This window comes from Eleutherodactylus coqui, chromosome 2 (assembly GCF_035609145.1).
Source record: "Eleutherodactylus coqui strain aEleCoq1 chromosome 2, aEleCoq1.hap1, whole genome shotgun sequence".
NCBI classification, from domain to species: domain Eukaryota; kingdom Metazoa; phylum Chordata; class Amphibia; order Anura; family Eleutherodactylidae; genus Eleutherodactylus; species Eleutherodactylus coqui.
In genome coordinates, this window is record NC_089838.1 from 185,168,626 (window position 1) to 185,192,850 (window position 24,225).

Here is a 24,225-nt window from a genome sequence, read left to right on the forward strand (position 1 = left end):
CACAGGCCAATAAGCGGCACATTTAATTACAGCGTTCTGTTTCTGCACTACTGGTAATACACCATGCTGAGGGGTAGGGGTAGGCCTAGAGGACGTGGACGCGGCCGAGGACGCGGAGGCCTAAGTCAGGGTGTGGGCACAGGCCGAACTCCTGATCCAGGTGTATCGCAGCCGACTGCTGCGGGATTAGGAGAGAGGCACGTTTCTGGCGTCCCCACATTCATCTCACAATTAATGGGTCCACGCGGTAGACCTTTATTAGAAAATGAGCAGTGTGAGCAGGTCCTGTCGTGGATGGCAGAAAGTGCATCCAGCAATCTATCGACCACCCAGACTTCTGCGCCGTCCACTGCTGCAACTCTGAATCCTCTGGCTGCTGCTCCTCCTTCCTCCCAGCCTCCTCACTCCATTACAATGACACATTCTGAGGAGCAGGCAGACTCCCAGGAACTGTTCTCGGGCCCCTGCCCAGAATGGGCAGCAATGGTTCCGAATCCTCTCCCACTGGAGGAGTTTGTCGTGACCGATGCCCAACCTTTGGAAAGTTCCCGGGGTCCGGGGGATGAGGCTGGGGACTTCCGGCAACTGTCTCAAGAGCTTTCAGTGGGTTAGGAGGACGATGACGATGAGGCACAGTTGTCTATCAGTGAGGTAGTAGTAAGGGCAGTATGTCCGAGGGAGGAGCGCACAGAGGATTCGGAGGAAGAGCAGCAAGACGATGAGGTGACTGACCCCACCTGGTTTGCTACGCCTACTGAGGACAGGTCTTCAGAGGGGGAGGCAAGTGCAGCAGCAGGGCAGGTTGGAAGAGGCAGTGCGGTGGCCAGGGGTAGAGGCAGGGCCAGACCGAATAATCCACCAACTGTTTCCCAAAGCGCCCCCTTGCGCCATGCCACCCTGCAGAGGCCGAGGTGCTCAAAGGTCTGGCAGTTTTTCACTGAGAGTGCAGACGACCGACGAACAGTGGTGTGCAACCTGTGTTGCGCCAAGATCAGCCAGGGGGCCACCACCACCAGCCTCACCACCACCAGCATGCGCAGACATATGATGGCCAAGCACCCCACAAGGTGGGACGAAGGCCGTTCACCGCCTCCGGTTTGCACAGCTGCCTCTCCCCCTGTGCCCCAACCTGCCACTGAGATCCAACCCCCCTCTCAGGACAAAGGCACTACCATCTCCTGGCCTGCACCCACACCCTCAACTCCGCTGACCTCGGCCCCATCCCCCAATGTCTCTCAGCGCACCATCCAGCCGTCGCTAGCGCAAGTGTTGGAGCGCAAGCGCAAGTACGCCACCACGCACCCGCACGCTCAAGCGTTAAACGTGCACATAGCCAAATTTATCAGCCTGGAGATGCTGCCGTATAGGGTTGTGGAAACGGAGGCTTCAAAGGTATGATGGCGGCGGCGGCCCCGCTCTACTCAGTTCGCAGTCGCCACTACTTTTCCCGATGTGCCGTCCCAGCCCTGCACGACCACGTCTCCCGCAACATTGTACGCGCCCTCACCAACGCGGTTACTGCCAAGGTCCACTTAACAACGGACACGTGGACAAGCACAGGCGGGCAGGGCCACTATATCTCCCTGACGGCACATTGGGTGAATTTAGTGGAGGCTGGGACAGAGTCAGAGCCTGGGACCGCTCACGTCCTACCCACCCCCAGAAATGCTGGCCCCAGCTCGGTGGTGGTATCTGCGGCGGTGTATGCTTCCTCCACTAAACCACCCTCCTCCTCCTCCTCGTCCGCAACCTCTGTCTCGCAATCAAGATGTGTCAGCAGCAGCCGTCGGCAGCAGTCAGTGTCGCGCAGCGTGGCAGCACAGCGGTGGGCAAGTGTCAGCAGGCCGTGCTGAAACTACTCAGCTTAGGAGATAAGAGGCCCACGGCCCACGAACTGCTGCAGGGTCTGACAGAGCAGACCGACCGCTGGCTTGCGCCGCTGAGCCTCCAACCGGGCATGGTCGTGTGTGACAACGGCCGTAACCTGGTGGCGGCTCTGCAGCTCGACAGCCTCACGCACGTGCCATGTCTGGCCCACGTCTTTAATTTGGTGGTTCAGCGCTTTCTGAAAAGCTACCCACGCTTGTCAGACCTGCTCGGAAAGGTGCGCCGGCTCTGCGCACATTTCCGCAAGTCCCACACCCTGCGCACCCTGCAACATCGGTTTAATCTGCCAGTGCACCGACTGCTGTGCGACGTGCCCACACGGTGGAACTCTATGCTCCACATGTTGGCCAGGCTCTATGAGCAGCGTAGAGCTATAGTGGAATACCAACTCCAACATGGGCGGCGCAGTGGGAGTCAGCCTCCTCAATTCTTTACAGAAGAGTGGGCCTGGTTGGCAGACATCTGCCAGGTTCTTGGAAACTTTGAGGAGTCTACCCAGATGGTGAGCGGAGATGCTGCAATCATTAGCATCACCATTCCTCTGCTATGCCTCTTGAGAAGTTCCCTGCAAAGTATAAAGGCAGACGCTTTACGCTCGGAAACAGAGCCGGGGGAAGACAGTATGTCGCTGGATAGTCAGAGCACCCTCCTGTCTATATCTCAGCGCGTTGAGGAGGAAGAGCATGAGGAGGATGAGGAGGAGGGGGAAGAGACAGCTTGGCCCACTGCTGAGGGTACCCATGCTGCTTGCCTGTCATCCTTTCAGCGTGTATGGCCTGAGGAGGAGAGGGGGAGGAGGAGGATCCTGAAAGTGATCTTTCTAGTAAGGACAGCCATGTGTTGCGTACAGGTACCCTGGCACACATGGCGGACTTCATGTTAGGATGCCTTTCTCGTGACCCTCGCGTTACACGCATTGTGGCCACTACGGATTACTGGGTGTACACACTGCTCGACCCACGGTATAAGGAGAACCTTTCCACTCTCATACCCAAAGAGGAAAGGGGTTCGAGAGTGATGCTATACCACAGGACCCTGGCGGACAAGCTGATGGTAACATTGCCATCCGACAGCGCTAGTGGCAGAAGGCGCAGTTCCGAGGGCCAGGTAGCAGGGGAGGCGCGGAGATCAGGCAGCATGTACAGCACAGGCAGGGGAACACTCTCAAAGGCCTTTGACAGCTTTCTGGCTCCCCAGCAAGACTGTGTCACCGCTCCCCAGTCAAGGCTGAGTCGGCGGTAGCACTGTAAAAGGATGGTGAGGGAGTACGTAGCCGATCGCACGACCGTCCTCCGTGACGCCTCTGCCCCCTACAACTACTGGGTGTCGAAGCTGGATACGTGGCCTGAACTCGCGCTGTATGCCCTGGAGGTGCTTGCTTGTCCTGCGGCTAGCGTCTTGTCAGAGAGGGTGTTTAGTGCGGCTGGGGGAATCATCACAGATAAGCGTACCCGCCTGTCAACCGACAGTGCCGACAGGCTTACACTCATCAAGATGAACAAAGCCTGGATTTCCCCAGACTTCTCTTCTCCACCAGCGGACAGCAGCGATACCTAAGCAATACGTAGGCTGCACCCGCGGATGGAAGCATCGCTCTCTATCACCATCAAAAACGTGGACCTTTTAGCTTCATCAATCTGTGTATAATATTCATCCTCCTCCTCCTGCTCCTCCTCCTGAAACCTCATGTAATCACGCCGAACGGGCAATTTTTCTTAGGCCCACAAGGCTCAGTCATATAATTTTTGTAAACAATTTTTATACGTTTCAATGCTCATTAAAGCGTTGAAACTTGCACCTGAACCAATTTTTATTTTAACTGGGCTGCCTCCAGGCCTAGTTACAAATTAAGCCACATTAACCAAAGCGATTAATGGGTTTCACCTGCCCTCTTGGTTGGGCATGGGCAATTTTTCTGAGGTACATTAGTACTGTTGGTACACCAATTTTTGGGGGCCCTCGCCTACAGTGTAATCCAATTAATTTTTGGCCCACCTGCATTAAAGCTGACGTTACCTCAGCTGTGATGGGCACTGCAATGGGATATATTTATGTACCGCCGGTGGGTTCCAGGGAGCCACCCATGCTGTGGGTGCACACGGAATTCCCATTGCGGAGTTGTACCTGCCTGTGACTATTTATAAAAAAACGCGGTCTGACTGGGGCATGCAGACACCTTGACAGAATGCATAGTGTGTGGCACATAGGTTCCCCATTGCTATGCCCACGTGTGCAGCTCCTGATGGCGGTGGCACAGGATTATATTTCTCATTGCTTCTGTACAGCATTGTGGGCTATCGCCCCGCCCCTTTTAAAGAGGGTCGCTGCCTAGCCGTGCCAACCCTCTGCAGTGTGTGCCTGCGGTTCCTCCTCATGGCAGACGCACTTATAAATAGACATGAGGGTGGTGTGGCATGAGGGCAGCTGAAGGTTGCGCAGGGACACTTTGGTGTGCGCTGTGGACACTGCGTCGTGCGCGCGTGGGGGGGGGGGGTTGGCTGCATGTAACCCAGGAGAAGTGGCAGCGGAGTGTCATGCAGGCAGTGATTGTGCTTTGTTGGAGGTAGTGTGGTGCTTAGCTAAGGTATGCATTGCTAATGAGGGCTTTTCAGAAGTAAAAGTTGTTGGGAGGGGGGGGCCCACTCTTGCCGCTATTGTGGCTTAATAGTGGGACCTGGGAACTTGAGATGCAGCCCAACATGTAGCCCCTTGCCTGCCCTATCCGTTGCTGTGTCGTTCCCATCACTTTCTTGAATTGCCCAGATTTTCACAAAAGGAAACCTTAGCGAGCATTGGCGATATACAAAAATGCTCGAGTCGCCCATTGACTCGAGTCGCCCAATGACTTCGAACCCTCGAGCATCGCGATAATTTCGTCCCGAGTAACGAGCACCCGAGCATTTTGGTGCTCGCTCATCTCTATTAAAAACGCATCGCACAAAAAACACAAGTGGGGAGGAGCCTTTACACACATAATAATTCCTGCTGTGCCATAAATCTGTCCTCAGCACTGTTATTTCTCTTCTGCCTAACGTGCTTCTCGGGGCATTGCACTGTTTTTGATTGAAGCTGTTCTATGCTAACAGCTTCTCCCCTTCACATCGCGTCTCCCTCCCGCCAGACCCAATGCACTGCCAGGGCTCTCAGTGCATCGGGTGTGCAGTACTACCCTGTTTCCCTGAAGATAAGACCTACCCCAAAAATAAGCCATAGCATGATTTTCCAAGATTTTTGAGGATGCTTGAAATATAAGTCCTACTCCAAAATTGAGCCCTAGTTATAGTTAATTAAAAAAGCAATGTAAATACTGTCCAGGCAGCTATACATGTAAAAAAGTAAAATATCTCAGAGCAAAAATTAATATAAGACCCTGTCTTATTTTCGGGGAATCAGGGTATATGTCACCACCTGAGGCACTGACACCCTGGAAGTGCATTGGAATTGATGGGAAGTTGGCGCACTGTGAAAGGGAGAAGCCATTCTTCGCTGCAGATGGCTTCTCTATACATTCTGTACATTAAAAAAATACATAAAACGACAATTCCACTTTAAACTTTAATGCCTCACCGGAGCAATCCTATTCCAAGGTTTGCTTGAAAGACCTATATTTTTTAGTCAATTGCTGCTGTTAGCTTTTTCGGTTAGACCAGTGCGTTTAGAAGAGAATTGTTTACCAATAAGGCACATGTACCCCAAGAATTCTTATTGCTTCTATATTTATTTTTTCCCACAGAGAAACTTTATTTTGCCTTGTTTTGTTTATCCAGATGCAAACTAGACTGTGATTAGGCAGCAATATTTGTGGAGTAAAAAGTATTTAGTAGGCTGGAATTCAATTGAGGACAAAATATCTGTGTTCTGTGGGAAACTGTATCTTTAATAGCAGTCACATGTGCGCTGCCACAGTGGGATGCTGAGTAGAGACAAAAGAAGTTCACAAGTCACATAAAGAATATTTGGCATCAACTGAAAGCTAAACAAACTTTTTGAGTTTACCAAAATTCCTTAAGTTTAATGTATAATTTCTTGATTTACAGTTCATGAAAATGTAGTTAGACCACTAATGTAATATACATATATACGAATTGCACAATGGGTTTTTACGTTTGTTAGTTTTCACAAAATATAAAACTTTTTGGTTCATGCTTGTGTTATGTCTTTAGAGCATTAAACACATAGACAATCTATATATATAAAATTGAGTGTATGCGTGTCTGCGTGTCTGTCTGCGTGTCTGTCTGTTTGTCCTTTATGCGCTACTACACCATTCATCCGATCGCCATGAAACTTTGGGAAGTTGTTGAGTACACTCCTGGGAAGATTACTAGCATAGTACATCTATCCTACGATAGGTGGCGCGCGTGCGAGCGTCGTCGACAGTTACGCCCCCCCCCCCCTGTAGATCGTTCGATTTCCATCATTGCCCTCACTTCCCAATGTCGTAGAAACATAAAATTTGGCACGGGCATTGATTATGTCATAAATAGGAAAAGTTAATGGGTCCCAACTCGAGTATTCAATTCTAAGCGCAAAAGAATAAGCGTCCAAATTTTACGTACGGAATCTAATTTTCTCACTTCCCAATGTCATAGAAACTTGAAATTTGGCACGAGCATTGATTATGTCATAAATAGGAAAAGCTAATAGGTCCCAACTTGATTATTCAATTCTAAGCGCAAAAGAATTAGCATCCAAATTTTACGTACGGAATTTAATTCTCTTACTTCTTGATGTAATAGAAACTTGAAATTTGGCACGAGCATTGATTATGTCATAATTAGGAAAAGATAATGGGTCCCAACTCGATTATTCAATTCTAAGCGCAAAAGAATTAGTGTCCAAATTTTACGTACGGAATCTAATTCTCTCACTTCCCGATGTAATTTGGCACGAGCATTGATTATATCATAAATAGGAAAAGTTAATGGTTCCCAACTCGATTATTCAACTCTAAGCGCCAAAGAATTAGCGTCCAAATTTTATGTATGGAATCAAATTTTTTCATAGAAAATTGAAATTTGGCATGACCATTGATTATGTCATAAATAGGAAAAGTTACTGGGTCCCAAATCGGTTATTCAATTCTAAGCGCAAAACAATTAGCGTCCAAATTTTACGTACGGAATCTAATTATCTCACTTCCTGATGTCATCTATATATATAAAAATGAATGTATGTCTGTCTGTCTGTCCTTTATGCATTACTACACCATTCATCTAATCGCCATGAAACTTTGGGAAGTTGCTGAGTACACTCCTGGGAAGATTATAGGCATAGTACAACTATCCTACGATAGGTGGCACACGTGCGAGCGTCGTCGACAGTTATGCCCCACAGACGAAGATTCTTTGATTTCCATCTCAAGCACGAAAGCAAAAAGCATTACGAGCAAGCGTTTTCAACTACAAAATGATGCATCCGCCGAACGTTTCGCAAGACAATTGCTGGATATTGAGAATGCTGAGGTAAAATGAAAGCTGTGCTGTGATTGGTTGCTACTTCTTATACTACTGAGGTTACATGAAAGCTGCGCTGTGATTGGTTGTTATCTATATATATAAAAACAAATGTATGCATGTCTGTCTGTCTTCGCAGCAACGCGCGGCGGGTAAGCTAGTGTATTATAAATTAAATGGCTTTTTAAGAATTTTCTGAAAGTGATTAAGGGAATGGGCTAAAATAAGTTTCCCCCTTGTAACACCTTTTTGAATGTATAGCTACCGTGTTTTCCCAAAAGTAAGACAGTGTCTTATATTGATTTTTGTTCAAAAAGGTTTACCTTTTTTACATGTATAGCTGCCTGGACACTTTTAAATTGACTTTTTTAATTAACTGTTAGCAGGGCTTAATTGTGGAGTAGGGCTTATATTTCAAGCATCCTTAAAAAGCCTGAAAAATCATTTTGCATCCTCAAAAATTCTGGAAAATCATGCTATGTCTTATTTTCAGGGAATGTCTTATTTTCAGGGAAACAGGGTAGTAGTTCACTGTAACAGCAGTTTGTAAGGCTCCCATGCAATATGCTAGTTGGCATTAAACAGTGTACTGGGCATCTCCAGCCGTGGAAGCTAACTATTAAATTTAAATTAAGCTAGCCCCTCTGCCTTTGATTGACGTGGACGACATCGTCTATGTCATCCATAAGCCGACTAACATCTTGCACTGATGCCGCACTGTTTAGATCTAATGTATGCGCAGAATATTTTACCCCATTACTCTGCACATATGATGTTCCTAGACAGTACGGCATTGGAACGAGAAATTAGCTGGCTTGTGGATGGTGCAGGGGCTGCTGTCCATATAAATTAGAGGCAGAAGAAATGGCTTAGGGTGCATCAATAGGCAGCTTTGATGGTCCAGATATGCCCAGTGGACTGTTTAGTACCAATTAACATAGGCATAAAATCTTTAGAAACTGCTGTTACTAAGGTATACTATACTACTAGATTTATATTTTAGAAAGGTGTTCACAAGGGGGAAAACATGGTGGGAGCCAATTAGTAGGGTGAAACTTGGATACAGGTTTCTTTTAATGCAAGTCTTCAGATACTGTTGGTTAAGAATACATTTGTTTTTTTACCGTCACGGACTTTAGGGCTCTTTCACACGGATGCTGCGATTTTTGGCCACCCGAATCGCATCCGAAAGTCGCATGAACAAGAGGCAGCCGTCTTCTTGCCCATCCAGACATCCGGGTGCAGCGTCAGCCCGGAATACCGTTGTCCGGGGGGGGGGGGGGGGGGATCAGCTCTGTTAAACTCCCTTCCCTCCTCCTCTGCCCCCTGCCGATTAAAAGAGTTACCGATTATCTATTTGCATAAAGTGTTAATGGTCATTAACACTTTATCATCTTCATTTGCATGTAAAAGGACCTCCAGGTGTTGTTTTCAGTGTCCAGCATGTGTTTAAACATTTTAATTCTGCTATTTTCTCATGTCATTTTTGTTCTTTCTTCAATAAAACAAAAATAACAATCAGGCTGTGGAGGATGTATATATTATGTCTATTTGTGTATACTAACTAAATAGCTCTCATCCTCTGAAATCCACTTCAGTGTGGGGTAGGCTCCATCTTTTTATCTGCAGGTTTTCCTGTCTTTGGGGTGAATCCTCTCTTGCCTGAAGCAGTCTTGGGTTCTGGAAAATCAAATTACTTGTAATTATCATTATTTGTCAGTCCAATTTGAATTAAGTGTCACGAAATAAAATGTAATTTCTCTATGTAAAATTAAGTGCATTTTTTGTTGTTTTATGCTTCTTAGCTATTATGTAAATTAGAAAAGAAATGAGATACAGGCCCACTTCCAGGGTTTTTCTGGGTAATGTTGATTTGTTTAAAGAGGACCACCGAGTCTGTGAGAAGTCTAAGGACATTTATACCTATTGTCATGGAAGCCAGATTGCCATACCAACCTGGCATACTTTATAAAAGCAGTATCTCTGAATTCATCTGTTGTCAGGCTGAATAATGGAACTTTGTTAAACTGTCCAACTGTGCTCTAAGGGACATTTAAAAACGCAATGATCAAATACATTTAAATATAAAGTTGCAGCTGTGTAACAGGGAACAGACATTTTAATTCCCAGCATGCAATCCTGTTTAGCCATTTCCATCATGAAGTTACCCTTATATACATGTGAACTCAGTACAGGCTAGTGATTGGTGGTTTTAGTGTTTTTTTCAGTCATGTAATTAACATAGGTATATCGATTGCGGCTGGGTATTATCTACAAGATATCATATACATTATTCCAAATTTGGTGTTAAAGGGGTGTTCTCATCTTGACCTTTCATGGCTGAGATAGGAATACCCACTTCTGTGATCTGACGATTCCATCAGGGATTACGGAAACGGCAAGCATTCGCTTCAATGGCAATTACAGCTGCCTCAGCTGTTTCCATACTCCCTGTCGGGGTGGTCGGATCACACAGACGTGGATATTCCCATCTCAGTCTTGAAAGGCCGAGAAGGGCACAGCCATTTAAAGTGTTGAATGAAACATGCAAATAAACACAAAATTGTATGTAAAACAATAAATGCCTGGTTGTCAAATATTCATATTCTGTCCATGCTCTCATCGTAAAAAACTCTGTTTCTAATTTACAGTATTTATTTTCTCCTTGTAGAATGTTTTTGGAGACATAGCCAGCAGTTTCCGCCCTTCACCATATGCTCCTGCAAGGCTTTAAAATCTGAATTTGGTTATCGTGCTTCATTTCCCTGTCTGTGCTGACTAGGCCAAATGTTATTTCTGCAGAGCCTATTCAGTGTTAATATATTCAGTATAGTGGCACCAATTATATATTTACATTAAACACAGGGAATACTGTGGTGAAGACTATTCAACGTAAACATAAATATTCAGCTACTGTTCAGCATTGATTAGGATAAAAATAAAGGAGGCACTTTTTCTGAATCAACAAAGATTCAATATCTGATTAGAGTCAGGAATATTTAAAAAAATATAATAGATAAAAATAAGCATGGCTAAAATTATAATGGATCTAAAAATGGGGAGAAATCTTGAAAAAATATCTGGCCCGGCGTGAGTGCAGCTGGATATTTAAACACAATGGCCCACAAGTGTTTAAATAAGGCTCACACATGCATTCAGAAAACGCCTTTTGAAACTGCAGCATTTTTGAACGCATGTCACAGCATTTAACAGCACTTTTTAATGCACCCCATCATTGTGATGGGTTATGAGGTGTGTTAAAAAGCACTAAAATGTCCTAAAATAAAACAGACAGCGCTTGAAAATCGCAGAGTTAGAAACGCCACCTTCGAGCGCAGGTCTGCGAGGCCCCATTGACATCCATAGGAGCATTGTACAGTAAAAAGCGGTATGTGTGAGAGTGGCCTAAGAAACTGGAGTTCTCTTCTCTGTCTTGTGAATTATTTGATTATCTTTTTAGCAGTTCTAATATTTGCGTTTTGCATCTCAGTCTTTATAAAAGTTTCTTTTTTGTCTACTACTTGATCGCAATCTTGGTAGATGGATGAGTATTAGAGGAAAAAAAAACTGTATAATACCAGAAAAGTCAAGATGACAAATATATGGTGATAAAACAAGATGTAATTTTTGAACTGTGCCCCATCTATTTATAATTATAGGGGCTGTCTCATGGAGACAACCCCTGTCCATATGTCCTCTTAGGGTATATGTACATCATAGTTGGGGTCTTCTGCTCAGGACCTCTCTCTGAGTTAGAATGGAGAGCCACTCTGTATGAGTGATTGCCTTTCTGTGAAGTTTATTTACTGCTTTTCATAGGAGGGCTTACCTCTTAAAAGGGACCTGCCTCTGGTGTGAGAGAGAGTTTGGATGTAAGCCTGAGTGGTACATGCATCCTCTGCTGAAGGTGTGGGTCAGAGCAAAGACATTGTCAATGGGAGAGACTGCAAGGTAGTTGTGCTGCAGGGTTGCTGATTGGAGAATGCCCAAAGAGATTGTGTGACACAATAACAAAAAGGCATGTTTGCAATTAAGAGACAATGTTATGGTTGCTGATGGTGCCTGCTCTTACCCTCCTCATTCATTGGTCGCAGTCAGCATCACGTATTGTCCCCTCTGTGCATCAGACGCAGTACAATGTAACCCTGTCAGGGTTACCCATAGGGTCCATGCGCTGCCGTCCCACCTCTTAAAGGGCCAGCATGTGTACCAGGCTTTTCTAACCCATTCAGACACTTACCTGGTTATTTAAGGTACCCACGGCCACTCAAAAGTGTTTGAGCAATAGGTTACACTTGGTTCTGCAAATATGCTATTATTTGACCTGTGCCTGTTCACCCAGGTTTACTGTCTTTTCTGGACGGTCGATTTTACGCACCTGAACAAATGCATTGGAATCCAATGCTTCAGATGGTCACGATTTTCAGCCGGCGTTTTATTGTGACAAAATAGTCGCAATAAAACGTTTGTGTAAAAGAGGCCTCAGGCTACATTCACATCTGCATCTGGCTTTCTGTTGGTAATGGATCCATTATTTTAAATGGAATGGAAGGCTAGGACGGAAGTCAGACAGATGCTAAAAAAAAGTTCCCTTTTTTTAACGGATAAACTATACGGATGTGTTACAAAAAAAATGAAAACTTTGCATCTTTTAGGTTCCATTTGTAGTCCGTTCCTCTCTGTTAATAGCAAATCTGTTTTTTTTATTTGCTTCTCAGACTACGCATGAATTAAGGTGGATGACCTTTTTTGATGCCTCTCTGTCTAACATTAAAGGGAAGACACCAGCTTTCAGAAAATTGTCTCACCTGAAGAGTACCTGTTGGTTACACTGAGATTTGTCTTCGTCATTCTGATGTATATGTTTACTTTTTAAAATCCCAAAATGTATTTCATGTTATGATCACTCTGCCTGATTTTGTAATTTTTATTATTATAACTTTTACATTTTTTCTTTTTTGTAGGTTTCTGGCAACTGGTGAGACCTTGTTTTTGCTACATTATTAGTTCTGCTAGGGCAAGTCGACAGTATCATACACCCATCGTCCAAAGAAATCAAGCACCCAGTCTGAGTTATAGGAATGGAATGAAACTTTCTCTGTGTGGTTGTAACGTTGATATAAGTAAGTGATTACAGTATCAGAGCAAAAGGATATTTATTGCAAAAAACTGACCCTTTGAAGGGAGGCTCTACTACCCTGTTGTACCACCTCTAGCTTGGATTCAAGATGTGATACGGACGAGCATGGAGGGAGGCTCTAGTACTCTGTTGCGCCACTTCTAGCTTGGATACAAGATGTGATATGGGCGGGCATGGAAGCATACAGGTTCCATATGATATCCTGCGGCATATTGTTCCACATGTGCTGAAACTGAGCCTCTAGATGCAAAATCATAGGTTGTCGAAGTTGGCATCCCAGATGGTCCCATACATGTTCTATTACTAATAAATCTGACGACTGGGCATACCATGGAAGTGAGGCAATATTGTGGAGGCATTCCTGTGACACCCTATGTGTGCGGTGGAGCATTATCCTGCTGTAAAATGCCTCTTGGAAGCCGTCATGAGAGGAACACATGTGGCTGCAGGATGTCCTGAACATATCGCTGAGCTGTCATTGTCCCTTGTACCACTTCTAGGAGTGACTGACTGTCGTATGTGATGGCCCCCAAGACCATCGCACCAGCAGTGGGGGCAGTGTGCCGTTCCACAACACGGCAGGTTTGAGGCGCTCATCCTGAGGTCTCCAGACATGAACACGGCCGTCGTCAGTGTCCAAGCTAAACCTGGATTCATCGCTGAAGACAACTCCATTCCACTCTATAGTAGTCTAGTTTTGTCATTTACGACACCCCTGACAATGGTGAGTGGGTGTCATAGGCAGTGAGACCGAATGTTCTTCAGCCAAGCATCTTGAAATCTGTCAAGAGTGTCCTGAGCCCAGTCGCCTTGTGTGTGTGCCTCACATATCCACTGTTACCATGCGGTGGCTGCGGGTCCTCCCGGGGTGGCTGGGCGCTGAGTCCCGCGATTGGAGTAGGTCCCCCCGGCTTGTTGTCTGGCTGCTGGGAGCGTGGGTGGGTGGTCGGCGCGTGCGCTCGTGGATCCGTGCGGCGCTGTGCATGCCTGTGATTGCGGATCCGTGCACAAGCTCCTGTATATTAGATCGTGCTGGGAGGTAGCGCCTCACTCTCTCCGCCCTTGGGCGGAGGCTTCTGCTTATAAGTCTGGCAGTGAGGTGCATTCACTGTCAGTTATTGGTTTCTGTCAGCGTGCTTGCATCCTGCCTCTGTCAGTCTCCTGTTTGTCAGCTTGTTTGCTAGTTCTGCCAGGTCATCCCATCTGCCTCAGTCTGCGGTTATTTTCTGTTGGATTAGTTCATCTGCCATTCCTGTCGGTATTGCCCAGCGGGGTTTGTTTTTGCTCTCAAATGGAGGCCGCGAGTAACCTCGCAAGTCAGTTGCAGGGTTTAGTGGGCGTAATCCAAGACCTGTCCGGTCATATGTTGGCCCAGGAGCAGCGGCAGTATGTGCATGTTTCTGCCAAACCTTCCATCCCTGAGCCTAAGTGTCCTCTCCCTGAGGTGTTTTCCGGGGAGAGAAGTACGTTTTTTTGTTTTTCAGCAGGCATGTAAACTATATTTCCGGACGCGGCCTGGATCCTGAAGTTCAGAGTCCCAGAAGGTGGGATTGATTATGCGGGGTCCCCCCCAGACATGGGCCTACTCCTTACCCAATGTCTGGCTTCCCCACAGTAGAGGCAAAGATTGTGAGTCATCGGGAACCGTCGCCGTTCCTTGAGACTTAGCTGGTCCACTTCCATAGGCTCAGCTCCAGGAGTTGGCATGGGAGAAGTAGGAGCGGGTCTGCAGGACTCCCTAGTTTTACAGGCCTGTCATTCCTTTTGTCTAGATCTCAGCCTCCTATCAGCTTTTACTGCCAATTCCATCGCCCCAGGAGCAGGAGCAGGATGGGAAATAAGTAGATCCTTGACAGCATCAGAAAGGCTCAACAAAAACACATCTTTGAGGGTACTATCGTTCTAGGAGGTTTCACCGGCATACTGTTTAAACTTAGAGCAATAGTCTTCAGCACACTGCTGCCCCTGATGTAACGCCATGAGATGAGATACTGCTAACCCCGCCTGGTGCGGCTCATCAAAAATACCTCCTAGTTCCCGAAAAAACGAATCAACAGACTGCAGGCAAGCCGAACTCTCTGTCCCTAGTGAGTGTAGGGACCGCCACCCAGTTGCCCGCCTGGGGTTAGCCAGGAGTGGAGACAAGCAAACAGGGACAGGGGTTGTGGGTAAGTTGTAGGGCAACCCGGGCTGGCGTATCATCGGGTAGGATACCGTAATATCCATTGGTCCAAACACCTGCTAACAGTCTGGTCAGAATGGCCTAGGTCGTGGGCAATTTGTTGATGCAACCATCTGGCTTCTCTTATTCCAATAATGTGCCCCTTCTCTAACTCTGTTAACTGCGCAAAATGTTCCTGATTGCATCATGTAGGCATGTCTAGTAGTCAACAAGCTCTACACAAGTGGAATAAAAGGTCCACTACATACAAGTAGCCTTTGAGAGCCATTTTAACCCCTTCCCGCTGCAAAGCGTACATTTACATCCTTAGCTCGCCCCCGTCCCTTCCATTGCAAATAGTGTCGAGGGGTGGAGATGGGGAGTGGGAGCTCAGTGCACTGCTCCTGGCTCTTGCAGCCTCTTCCCCAGAGAGGGACACCGTATATCTGCCAGACATGAAAACTCGACCGATATACGGTTGTCTGAATAAGCCCTTAGTCTGAAAAATACAACTCATTCCACAAAAAACAAGCCCTCAGATGGCTCTGTCAATGGCAGAATAAAGAACTTATGATTTTTTGAATAAGGGGAGAATCATACAAAAACTGGTTTGGGAGTGAAGAGGATATGTACATTGCTCCTGGGCTCTTTAAAGTGTATCTCTCTCTCTCTTTCTGGAAGAATCATTTCATTACATGGACAGCCCGTTCATTTGTATAAGTGCCAAGTGACAATTCATTAAAGCAAAGCCATTTTCTTCCCATATTAATAGCAGCTGATTGCATGCCTATCCTGGCTGTTAGACTAATCAGCTCCGCATTTGAAGATTTTTTTTTATATGAGGAGTTGTCGACAATCCCTTCAACATATAGTAACCCCATTATGAGAGATTAAACGTTTGAGTTCATTCATTAATGCAGCCTTATGGTCACCAAATGGATGAAATGCACATTGAATGCAAAATTTACTTACATCTACAGTATATATTATCTATTTAAAAATATATACACTGTTGATAAACTATAAATATATGTATTATTTTAGCAATAAAAGTGTTAATACTAAGTTCATTCTTGGGCAGAACCAAATAGTAACCTGGCAGTGGTATTTCACTAACAAAAAAAAGTCCTGAATACATTTTTAGGAATGATCGGACTCAAACACTTGTAAACTAACTATTTGATGCTGGAAACCTTGAAGACTGCTTACTCCTCCCGGAGTGTGTCCTGCCTACTGTTACAAGACAGGGGGCTTGGTGAGCAGCACTTGTGTGCTTTTAAGCCATGTGCACTGTGTATGTTAGCCAGTGCTAAGCCAGGAGGCTGACTCTGCTGGAAGGATTGCTGTATGTGCCATACCATAGCATTATGCCCACAGGAGAGATGAGCAGGAGTGCAGCCAGTGCCCAGCGCTATGGCATGTGACAGCTGTGTGTAAACTTCTGGATTAAAGAGCAGTCATTTCTCTAATCTGTGCAGACTACTTGGATCAATCATCAATTCATCATGCTTCACTTTGTAGTCACTGCTCTGGTTGTGTGGAGCGCTGCTCTTGGCTGTCAGCTGTCGTCTGAATGGAGACACCTAAGTGAGGGGTGCAGAGCAGAGCTAGCCCAAATCATCGTCTATGCCAAGGTGCTGGCAGTGCATGAGGAGACACACAGCAGCATCTTCAGCACCATCTACAACTTCTTGCCCTGGCAGTATGAGGTAGGGGACAGCACCTTCTTCTACTCAGCTGAGATAGAGCTCCTCTGTGACCAGGCTTGGGGCAGTATGCTTGAGGTACCTGCAGGATCCAGGCTGAACATCACTGGCCTGGGATACTTCGACTGCCACTCCTATACTGTAGTGGAAGGTCATGCCTACTTCTTCTTTCTCAGGTGAGTGCACTAATTTATGGGGCGATCATGTGCTTGTCTAGGAGAGGTGTAGTGGATTACAGATCTCAGTGGTTACCATGCCAGGTTCATTGCATAAGGCATCCTAGGAGTTCATTATTGGATGAAGTCAGAGTTGTCCATTTACACACATTTTGATAGGGAAAATGAGTCACATCACAGCAACATTTATAACACCTAACTGGTTGTGGTTATAATAGATATAATAGTTATTGGATCAGATTTTTTTAGCAGATCAAATACTTTTCCAGTCAGGTGGATCTGATCATTTTGCTCATGTACATGTAATAATTACAGTACTTCTGCCTTATGTCATGGCACAGATCCTTTTACTCCATGTATAAGGAACCATTGCATCAGCAGTGGAATTGCCTCAGTCTGCTGACAGAAAGGGACGAGTGTTACCTTACAATTTAGATAAGATGCAGTGTACAAGTATTCTTTGTTCCTGTGGGTTATTTTATTTTTGCTCTGTTTTTCTAAAGTTCGGTGTCTAGTCTGTTAGCTAGTATCCAATATATGCAGCTCTCATATTATAAGTAATGGAGCTGGTATTTGCAGCAGTCAGATACTAGTTATCATTTTCCAATGCTTGTTGTAATTGTTAGTTCGTGTCCCCATAACCACTTGACCTATTTTATTAGTTTCTGTGAATTAATATCACTCACTATATTTTATACTGATTTCTAGGGGCATATATAACACATAGCCCAGAGGTTTAGCATTGTAAAAGCACGTATTCTATATTTCATTCATGCAAATCTATTATTGGGACTTTTAGTGAGAGAGAGATCCCTGACAACATGGCCATTATAAGTGGTTACCAGCTATAAATAAACACACATATGGAATTAGACTATAGTTAATTAAATGGTACGCAGTAAATAATATTTATCCTTATTTACCCTATTATGATAGATTTTGTTCTTACCATGTACTTGTTTAGGAGCGCTCTCACACTGTCTTTCACAATGTGCCTTGTTAAGTAATAAAATATATGACAAATAAATGAAATATGCATAATTAAGCCAGTTTATTTGATATTCAATGGTTCCGGCTTTACTGCATAAATAATAGTTCAAGGTGAAGTACTTACTGTAGCTTATGAAAATCACAATGATCAATTAGTGGCACTCACAGTCCTTTATAAAGTCCTACCAGTGACTATATTTGAAATAATGCAGACCTCTAAATTACTTAACACACACAGTGATCCACACATGTACATGCTATCTTTTCTTTCTGGAGAAGACCGTGGTTTTGGTTTAAATTCCAAGTAATGTAATAAGGCCAGTTAGAAGGTCGTTCATTGACTTAGAGGGAAGCTGCCTTCTTATTGGTGGCGCAGTAGAGGCATTATACCAGTTTTTATTTGCATACCAACTTTATCAGAGGCGCATTGAATAGGCTTATAAGTCTCCTCTAGAAGAAACTGTATCCCTTCCAACTTCCATATAACTGTAATATGCAATATATTACAGCGTATGGACCCATGTACCTGCAGGAAGCCTGTACAACAGGGCACAGAGATTCCATAACAAGGGAGCCCTGCAGTCTATACAGTGGTTCAGCAAGTTATTTTTTCGAGATTGTCTTTCCTCAACATACAATACTGCAAACACTGCAGAGTTAGCCGTATAAGATCACAAGTTTGCCAGAGCGCCAATGCAGGGCAAACACAATCATAGTTTCACTGTCATCTCTTGTGCTCTATCAGGGGCATCTACTGCAGTAGAAAAAAATACATCAAAAGGTCTTAAAGAATAATATGAAACAATAAAATAAAATAAAAAAATACAGCACCACAAACTCAAACTCTTGCCAACTAGCTGACTTCATGATTTTAGTGGGATTTCAATTCCAATTAGCAGCTAGAAATCAGCTACAGTACATGGTTCCTCCTTTATAGTTGTGCGCATGTACTATACCATCTTGTATACAAACTCAAACACTATTGTTACGATATAGAGCAGTATATACATTGAATAACCACTTTATTAGCGTCAACAGCCCTTTCACAATGGGAGCCTCCCTGTATAGAAATGAGACCCATGGTCTTGGGATGCAGAATAACATCAAGTGGGCAGTTTTCCATGCATCAGTTTCAGTGTGTATCCACAATAAAAGGAGAAAATCAAGTGATCTGAATGACTTTGAATAAGGCATGTCATCGGTGTTAGACTAGCTGGGACCAGCATTTCCAAAGCTACCAATCTTGTGGGGTTTTCTCGTTCAACTATGTCAAGAGTATATTGAGAATGATGTGCTTGGGGAAGAACATCTGCTGAAAGGGGGTCTTTTTAAACTAACGTTTCCAAACTCACAACTTGTCATTGATGGGCTATAATAGCACAAAACCAGTACGAATGCTATTGCTCTCTAAGAGAAACAGAAAGGCAAGGCAAGACTCCATTTGGCAGAAGAGTGAAAAAAAGGGATCACTTAGTACAGCCGGATGAATCTGGATTTCTGTTGCACCTTGCAGATGGGATGGTCCAAATTTGGCTCAAGCAGCTTGAATCGATGAACTCCCTGTCAGCTGTTGAGAGCATGTCAGTACCTGTAGTACATCTAATTTTTAGCAACTACAAGAAGCTATCCTATCCACAAAAGTGTCTCTAACAAAATGGCCATTCTGTGTATAAGCAGGAATTCAGAACATGCATACAAAGTATTTAATATATCATCTCCAAAGTCCAATGTTTTAGATCCAATGAGGTAAAATTCCTAAATGGGGTTTTCTAGGATTTTAATATTGAATTCTTATTGGATTATTTTCCAGACACAGCTCTGTACATTTTATAGTGGCTGTGCTTGGTACTGCATCTTACTTTAAGTGAATTGGACTGAGGTACAGTACCAGGCACAACTGCTACAAAACGTACTGAGCTGTGCCTGGTAAATAATGAAGATAATGTCAATATCAGATCAGACTGAAGGAGCTTGGCCATGTGCTGCAGCCTCTTCACTGTTTATCAGGCACAGCTCTGTACATTGTGTCGTGACTGTGCCTGCTATTGCAGCTCCATTTACTTGAGTGGTATTGAATTGCAGTAACATACAAACCTGTGTTTTTTTAAACATTCTGATGATCGTCATGGGTGTTGGGAGTTGGAGCCCCACTGATCTGATATTACTGGACTATAATAAGGCCATGATTATTACAGCCTGGAAAAATTCAATTTCATGGTAAGGCTCTGACCTGTATGCATGGAGTCTGTCTTCGATCTATTTGATTGATGGGTTTCTGACTAATAATACACCATCAATATGAACAACAAGGCCCCCATGTTTTCCATTTGCAGAGGAGAAATATTCACACATGTGCACCTTTCATTATAGTTAACTGTCAATATAAAATCCGCTGCATGCACTCATGTGGGTGTTTTAGTATCTCCCATTTTCTATAAACCAAAGTGATTAAATGTAGTCTGCTCCAAAGCGTGGACACTGGACAATGAATGGGATGTGTGATCCACTGGTGGAGTCTAGGACTGCATTTCAAGCCCCACAATATGCTAGGTTGACCACCACTGGGCTACATTGCTATTCAATTTACAGTTTGGATCCAATTCAATCAGTATTTTATTTACATTTCACGTACAAGAAGACTGAGGTCAAGGCCTCTGCATTGTGTATGTGATAATTGTAGTATGTGTGAACCAAGATATCTCAACTGCAAATCTCACTATAACACAAAGATCTGTACTGCCAGTAATTATTCAGTTAGATAGTCACTAGAAACAATAAGCTTGGTGATACTCTTTTCACTAGAGCTTAAACCTTAGAGAAATTGTCCAGAGTTTCTAACTTGAAAGGTTGGCCACAATTTCTGTTCCAAAAAAGAAATGTTAGAGAACACAATCATCATACCTTCACACTTGCCTCCATCCATAGGCATATCTGACTTAATTGCAATCATTGAGAAATTTTAGATCTACATTTTGGCTTATTTTTCATTGTACACTTGGCTGTGTACTAGCACTCAGTACTGGTGCATTATGTCTCCACGGGAAGTATGGGTGGAGACATGGGTTAGCCGGGTTGAGCTAGAAGGGACAGGCAGGTGACACCTACAGATGATGATTGGCTGATGCAGGCTGTCACTTTACCCGATGGTCTCCCATCCCCACTCCTGACAGTGTCCCATTTCCACTGCATCTCCCTTTTGCTACTGTGAGTGTATTGGGTCCCATCTCTCCCGGCTGGGATCCGGCTCCTGTGAGTGTCTCGCCTCCCATCTCCCCTGCTGACCCCACTGGTGTGAGTGTGCCATTTGCGCTCCCGACCCACTCCCCACCCCGCTGTCAGTGTCCCCACTAGCACTGGCATCTGACCCCGCTGTGACTCTTCCCGGCACCGGTGTTCCAGCTTGGGTTTCACTCTCGTTCTCCCCACCAGCCTCCCAACTGTGCTCCATGGCCCGCTGTCACAGTTCCCGGCACCCTCCCATCTCCGCTCTTCCCGGTTGCCTCCGCAGTGTGCTTCCGGCTCCATTGTCACTGTGCTCCCTGGCGGGCTGCTATCAATGGATGGATGGCTCGATCGCCGCAAGGGCCAGATAGTCCCCGTTGGCCTCTCATGTCCGCTCTCGCCACACTATGTTCCCGGCTCCACTATCACTGTCTTCCCTGCTGGGCTCCAATTCAGCCAATTGACAGCTAGGGGCGTGATTAGGGCATTACCTCTAGCTAAGCCCTGTCAAACCCTAGCTTCTGGTGTAGACATAATGCACCAGTACCCTAGCACTCAACAATCATTGATTACACAAGCTTTTATTTATAGTGTAACAAATAAGCATAAAATGCTCATGTGCATGCACAATGGATATATATATTATATGTCAATAGCTTGCAATGTTCACTTCATAGTTAATTTCTGACATATTTTTAGTCACTGAATGCTGGATCAGTTTTATGAACAACTGTTCTTTACAACAATAATTTCTAAAATATTTTTTTCCCATTTTCAGTAGGTTTACATGTGAAAGTGATGCCATACACTGCATTAAAGCATTCTTTATGTGGGAAGAGTCCGTGTTTTGCTAATCTATTTAGTAGACACTTCACAGTTACTAGAAACTAGGCAAAGTGCACAAAATAGCTTTCTCCACTGCCTGTTTGGGATATACAAAATCCACTCCTCTATGTTGTGTGTTTAGTCGTCATTTTGTAAAGGTATTTTGCTACATGTTCTTGTATTATGATACAAAGTCATGAATGAAAGAATCTACTTTGTTGTCTTTTAGAATGGATGAGAATTACAATTTGCTTCCACACGGAGTGAATTTTCAGGATGCAATATTTGCAGATACTCAAGACAACTGGAGACTCTTCTCTGGTCTCTTTCAGTACTCCAACTGTTCTCAGGAACAACAAGTAATATATGAATTGGAAAGCCAAGAAGACAGTAGGGTAAGGTTCATTTTGATTTACTCTGTCATCAGTTGAGTCTCATAATCTCTGTTTAGATTGGTTTACACAGTCTTATTCCACACTTCTGACAACTTCAAGAGCCCAATATCTTACTAGAGATCTTTTTCAACATCTCTTCAAATATCTGTGTCATTACATGAGCTAGTCTCATATGCTTTAGGTACAACTAGTTCACGGGACCTGAGAACCAGGGGATGGTATTACTGTGTTTTTTGTATGGTATCTTCACGATGTAATATATTCTTTTCTAGAAGTATTGTCATTTAATATGTTAGAGCCAGGGGCGTAGCTAAAGGCTCATGGGCCCAGGTGTAAAAGTTTATCTTGGGGCCCTCCAACTTCTCTTAACCCCTTAACACAGAGGCGTAACTTAAAATTCCTGGGTCGCAATGCAAAACCTGTAACAGGGCCCCCAGCTATAATGCTTTATTCATACTACTACTCTCCCTATATGGAGAAGAGAGGCCTTAAGGGTCCCCCAAGGCTTTTGGGCCCGGGTTCAACCGCATCCAGTGCATCCCCTATAGTTACGCCAGTGATTAGAGCTTAACACAGGGCATGCTAAAATTTTGTTTTCTTGCAGTTTGTCACAGGATACATAAAAAATATGTCTGTGTAAAATCAGATCAACTCAGAGCTTTAATACAAGCATATACATGAGGCCTGACATGTCATGAGATATCCCATAGTGCTTGTATTCAGCCATCTATGTTAGTTCTTATAGAGATGTATGATGCAGCAGTATAAATGCTCAACTGACGTTCCTTTCATTTTGGGGTAAATGAAACCCTTATTCTCGGGATCAATGGGGGTCCTAGCAGTCAATCCCCCAATGATCAGACACTCATCCTCTATCCTTTGGATAGGGGATAAATATTAAACTCGGCACAAACCATGTAAGTACTAGTTTAGTTTTTTTTTTACATATACAGCAAATGTCTCCACTGCAGTGCATTTTATGCAAAAATGAGAGCAATAACATTTTGCTTTACCAGCTAACGCAGCATAAACCTTTTTTCTTTATACCATAATATAATATGTTTGTGCGTGTTACTTTGATATCACATAGTCATTTGTGTGAACCATGTCTGCATTTCCGTGCTTTAAGTAATAAATATATGCAAGTTAGCTGGATGCACATTTGATTTTCAGATTGGGAGTTTATGTTTGAGGGTTTCCTGCCGCATAGCCCATCTCCCTTTATTTGATTTCTTGTGATTGAACTTACTGATATGTAATGTACACAGGAATGTAACTAAATTCCCTGAAGGGGAAATTCATGGACTGGAACATGAATCATGACTAGATATCCCAAGATATAGACAAGCAGTATTACTTAGTAGAATTCTAAGTAAACCTCCAAGTGACCAGTATGTGTTCATACATACAGGAGCAAGGTGCGTGATGTCAGGTACTGTCTACAGTTGTTGTTGCAGTTTATAAGTGCATATGGTGTGAGAAAGAGAAGAAGTTCACTAGGGATTGGAATGACTAAAGGAGTGAGCCGCTCCTTCATTTTATTAGTTTTTGTTTAAAGGGGTTGTCCAAATTATACAATTTCTGTTAATCCAGCTCCCCCAGCTCTAATATAACAAATAGGCACATACACACCTCTCCTGACTACCGCTGTGTCCTATCGCATTACTTTGGGTCTCCCCTGTAACGTCACTGTTACAGGCTTCACCAGCCTGTTTATGGGGTGTCACAGGCTCTGGAAGCCATTAACAGAGCTCAGCGCTCAATATTTGTAGACAGACTTTGTCTACAAATATCTGAAGGGATGTCACAGTGCAGAGGGATCATCCCTATTCTCATTTGTACAAGGAAAGTCTAGAAGCAATAGGATGAAATTGAAAGGGAGGAGACACAAATTAGATATTAGAAAACACTTTCTGACAGTGAGGGTGATCAATGAGTGGAACAGGTTGCCACGGGTGGTGGTGAGTTCTCCTTTAATGGAAGTCTTCAAACAGAGACTAGACAGACATCTGTCTGGGATGATCTATTGAATCCTGCACTGAGCAGGGGGTTGGACTCGATGACCTTGAAGGTTTATTCCAACTCTACCATTCTATGATTCTATTGGCTACAGCTCCTGTGATGTCCTGCAAACCAGGCTGGACTGCAGCCTGTAAACAAACACAAACTCAGGGGATCAGACACCGATGAGGGACACAGTGGGAGTGGGGAGAGGTGAATATATCACTATTTGCTATGTTAGAGTGAGGGAGCTACATTTACAGAAA

At 44.3% G+C, this 24,225-nt stretch overlaps 1 protein-coding gene and 1 long non-coding RNA gene across 2 annotated transcripts in view; both read left to right on the forward strand.

Annotated features, from left to right (window-relative positions):
* Positions 1–24,225, forward strand: part of LOC136612021 (uncharacterized) — a 516,282-nt gene that overhangs the window by 5,630 nt on the left and 486,427 nt on the right. The window lies entirely within an intron of this gene.
* CCDC3 (coiled-coil domain containing 3) overlaps positions 15,928–24,225 on the forward strand; it is a 33,499-nt gene continuing 25,201 nt past the window's right edge. Inside the window, exons 1-2 of the mRNA XM_066592043.1 lie at positions 15,928–16,526; positions 21,793–21,958. Coding sequence (XP_066448140.1) covers positions 16,150–16,526; positions 21,793–21,958 — 543 coding nt within the window. The 5' untranslated portion in view covers positions 15,928–16,149. The remainder of the gene's footprint in view (positions 16,527–21,792; positions 21,959–24,225) is intronic.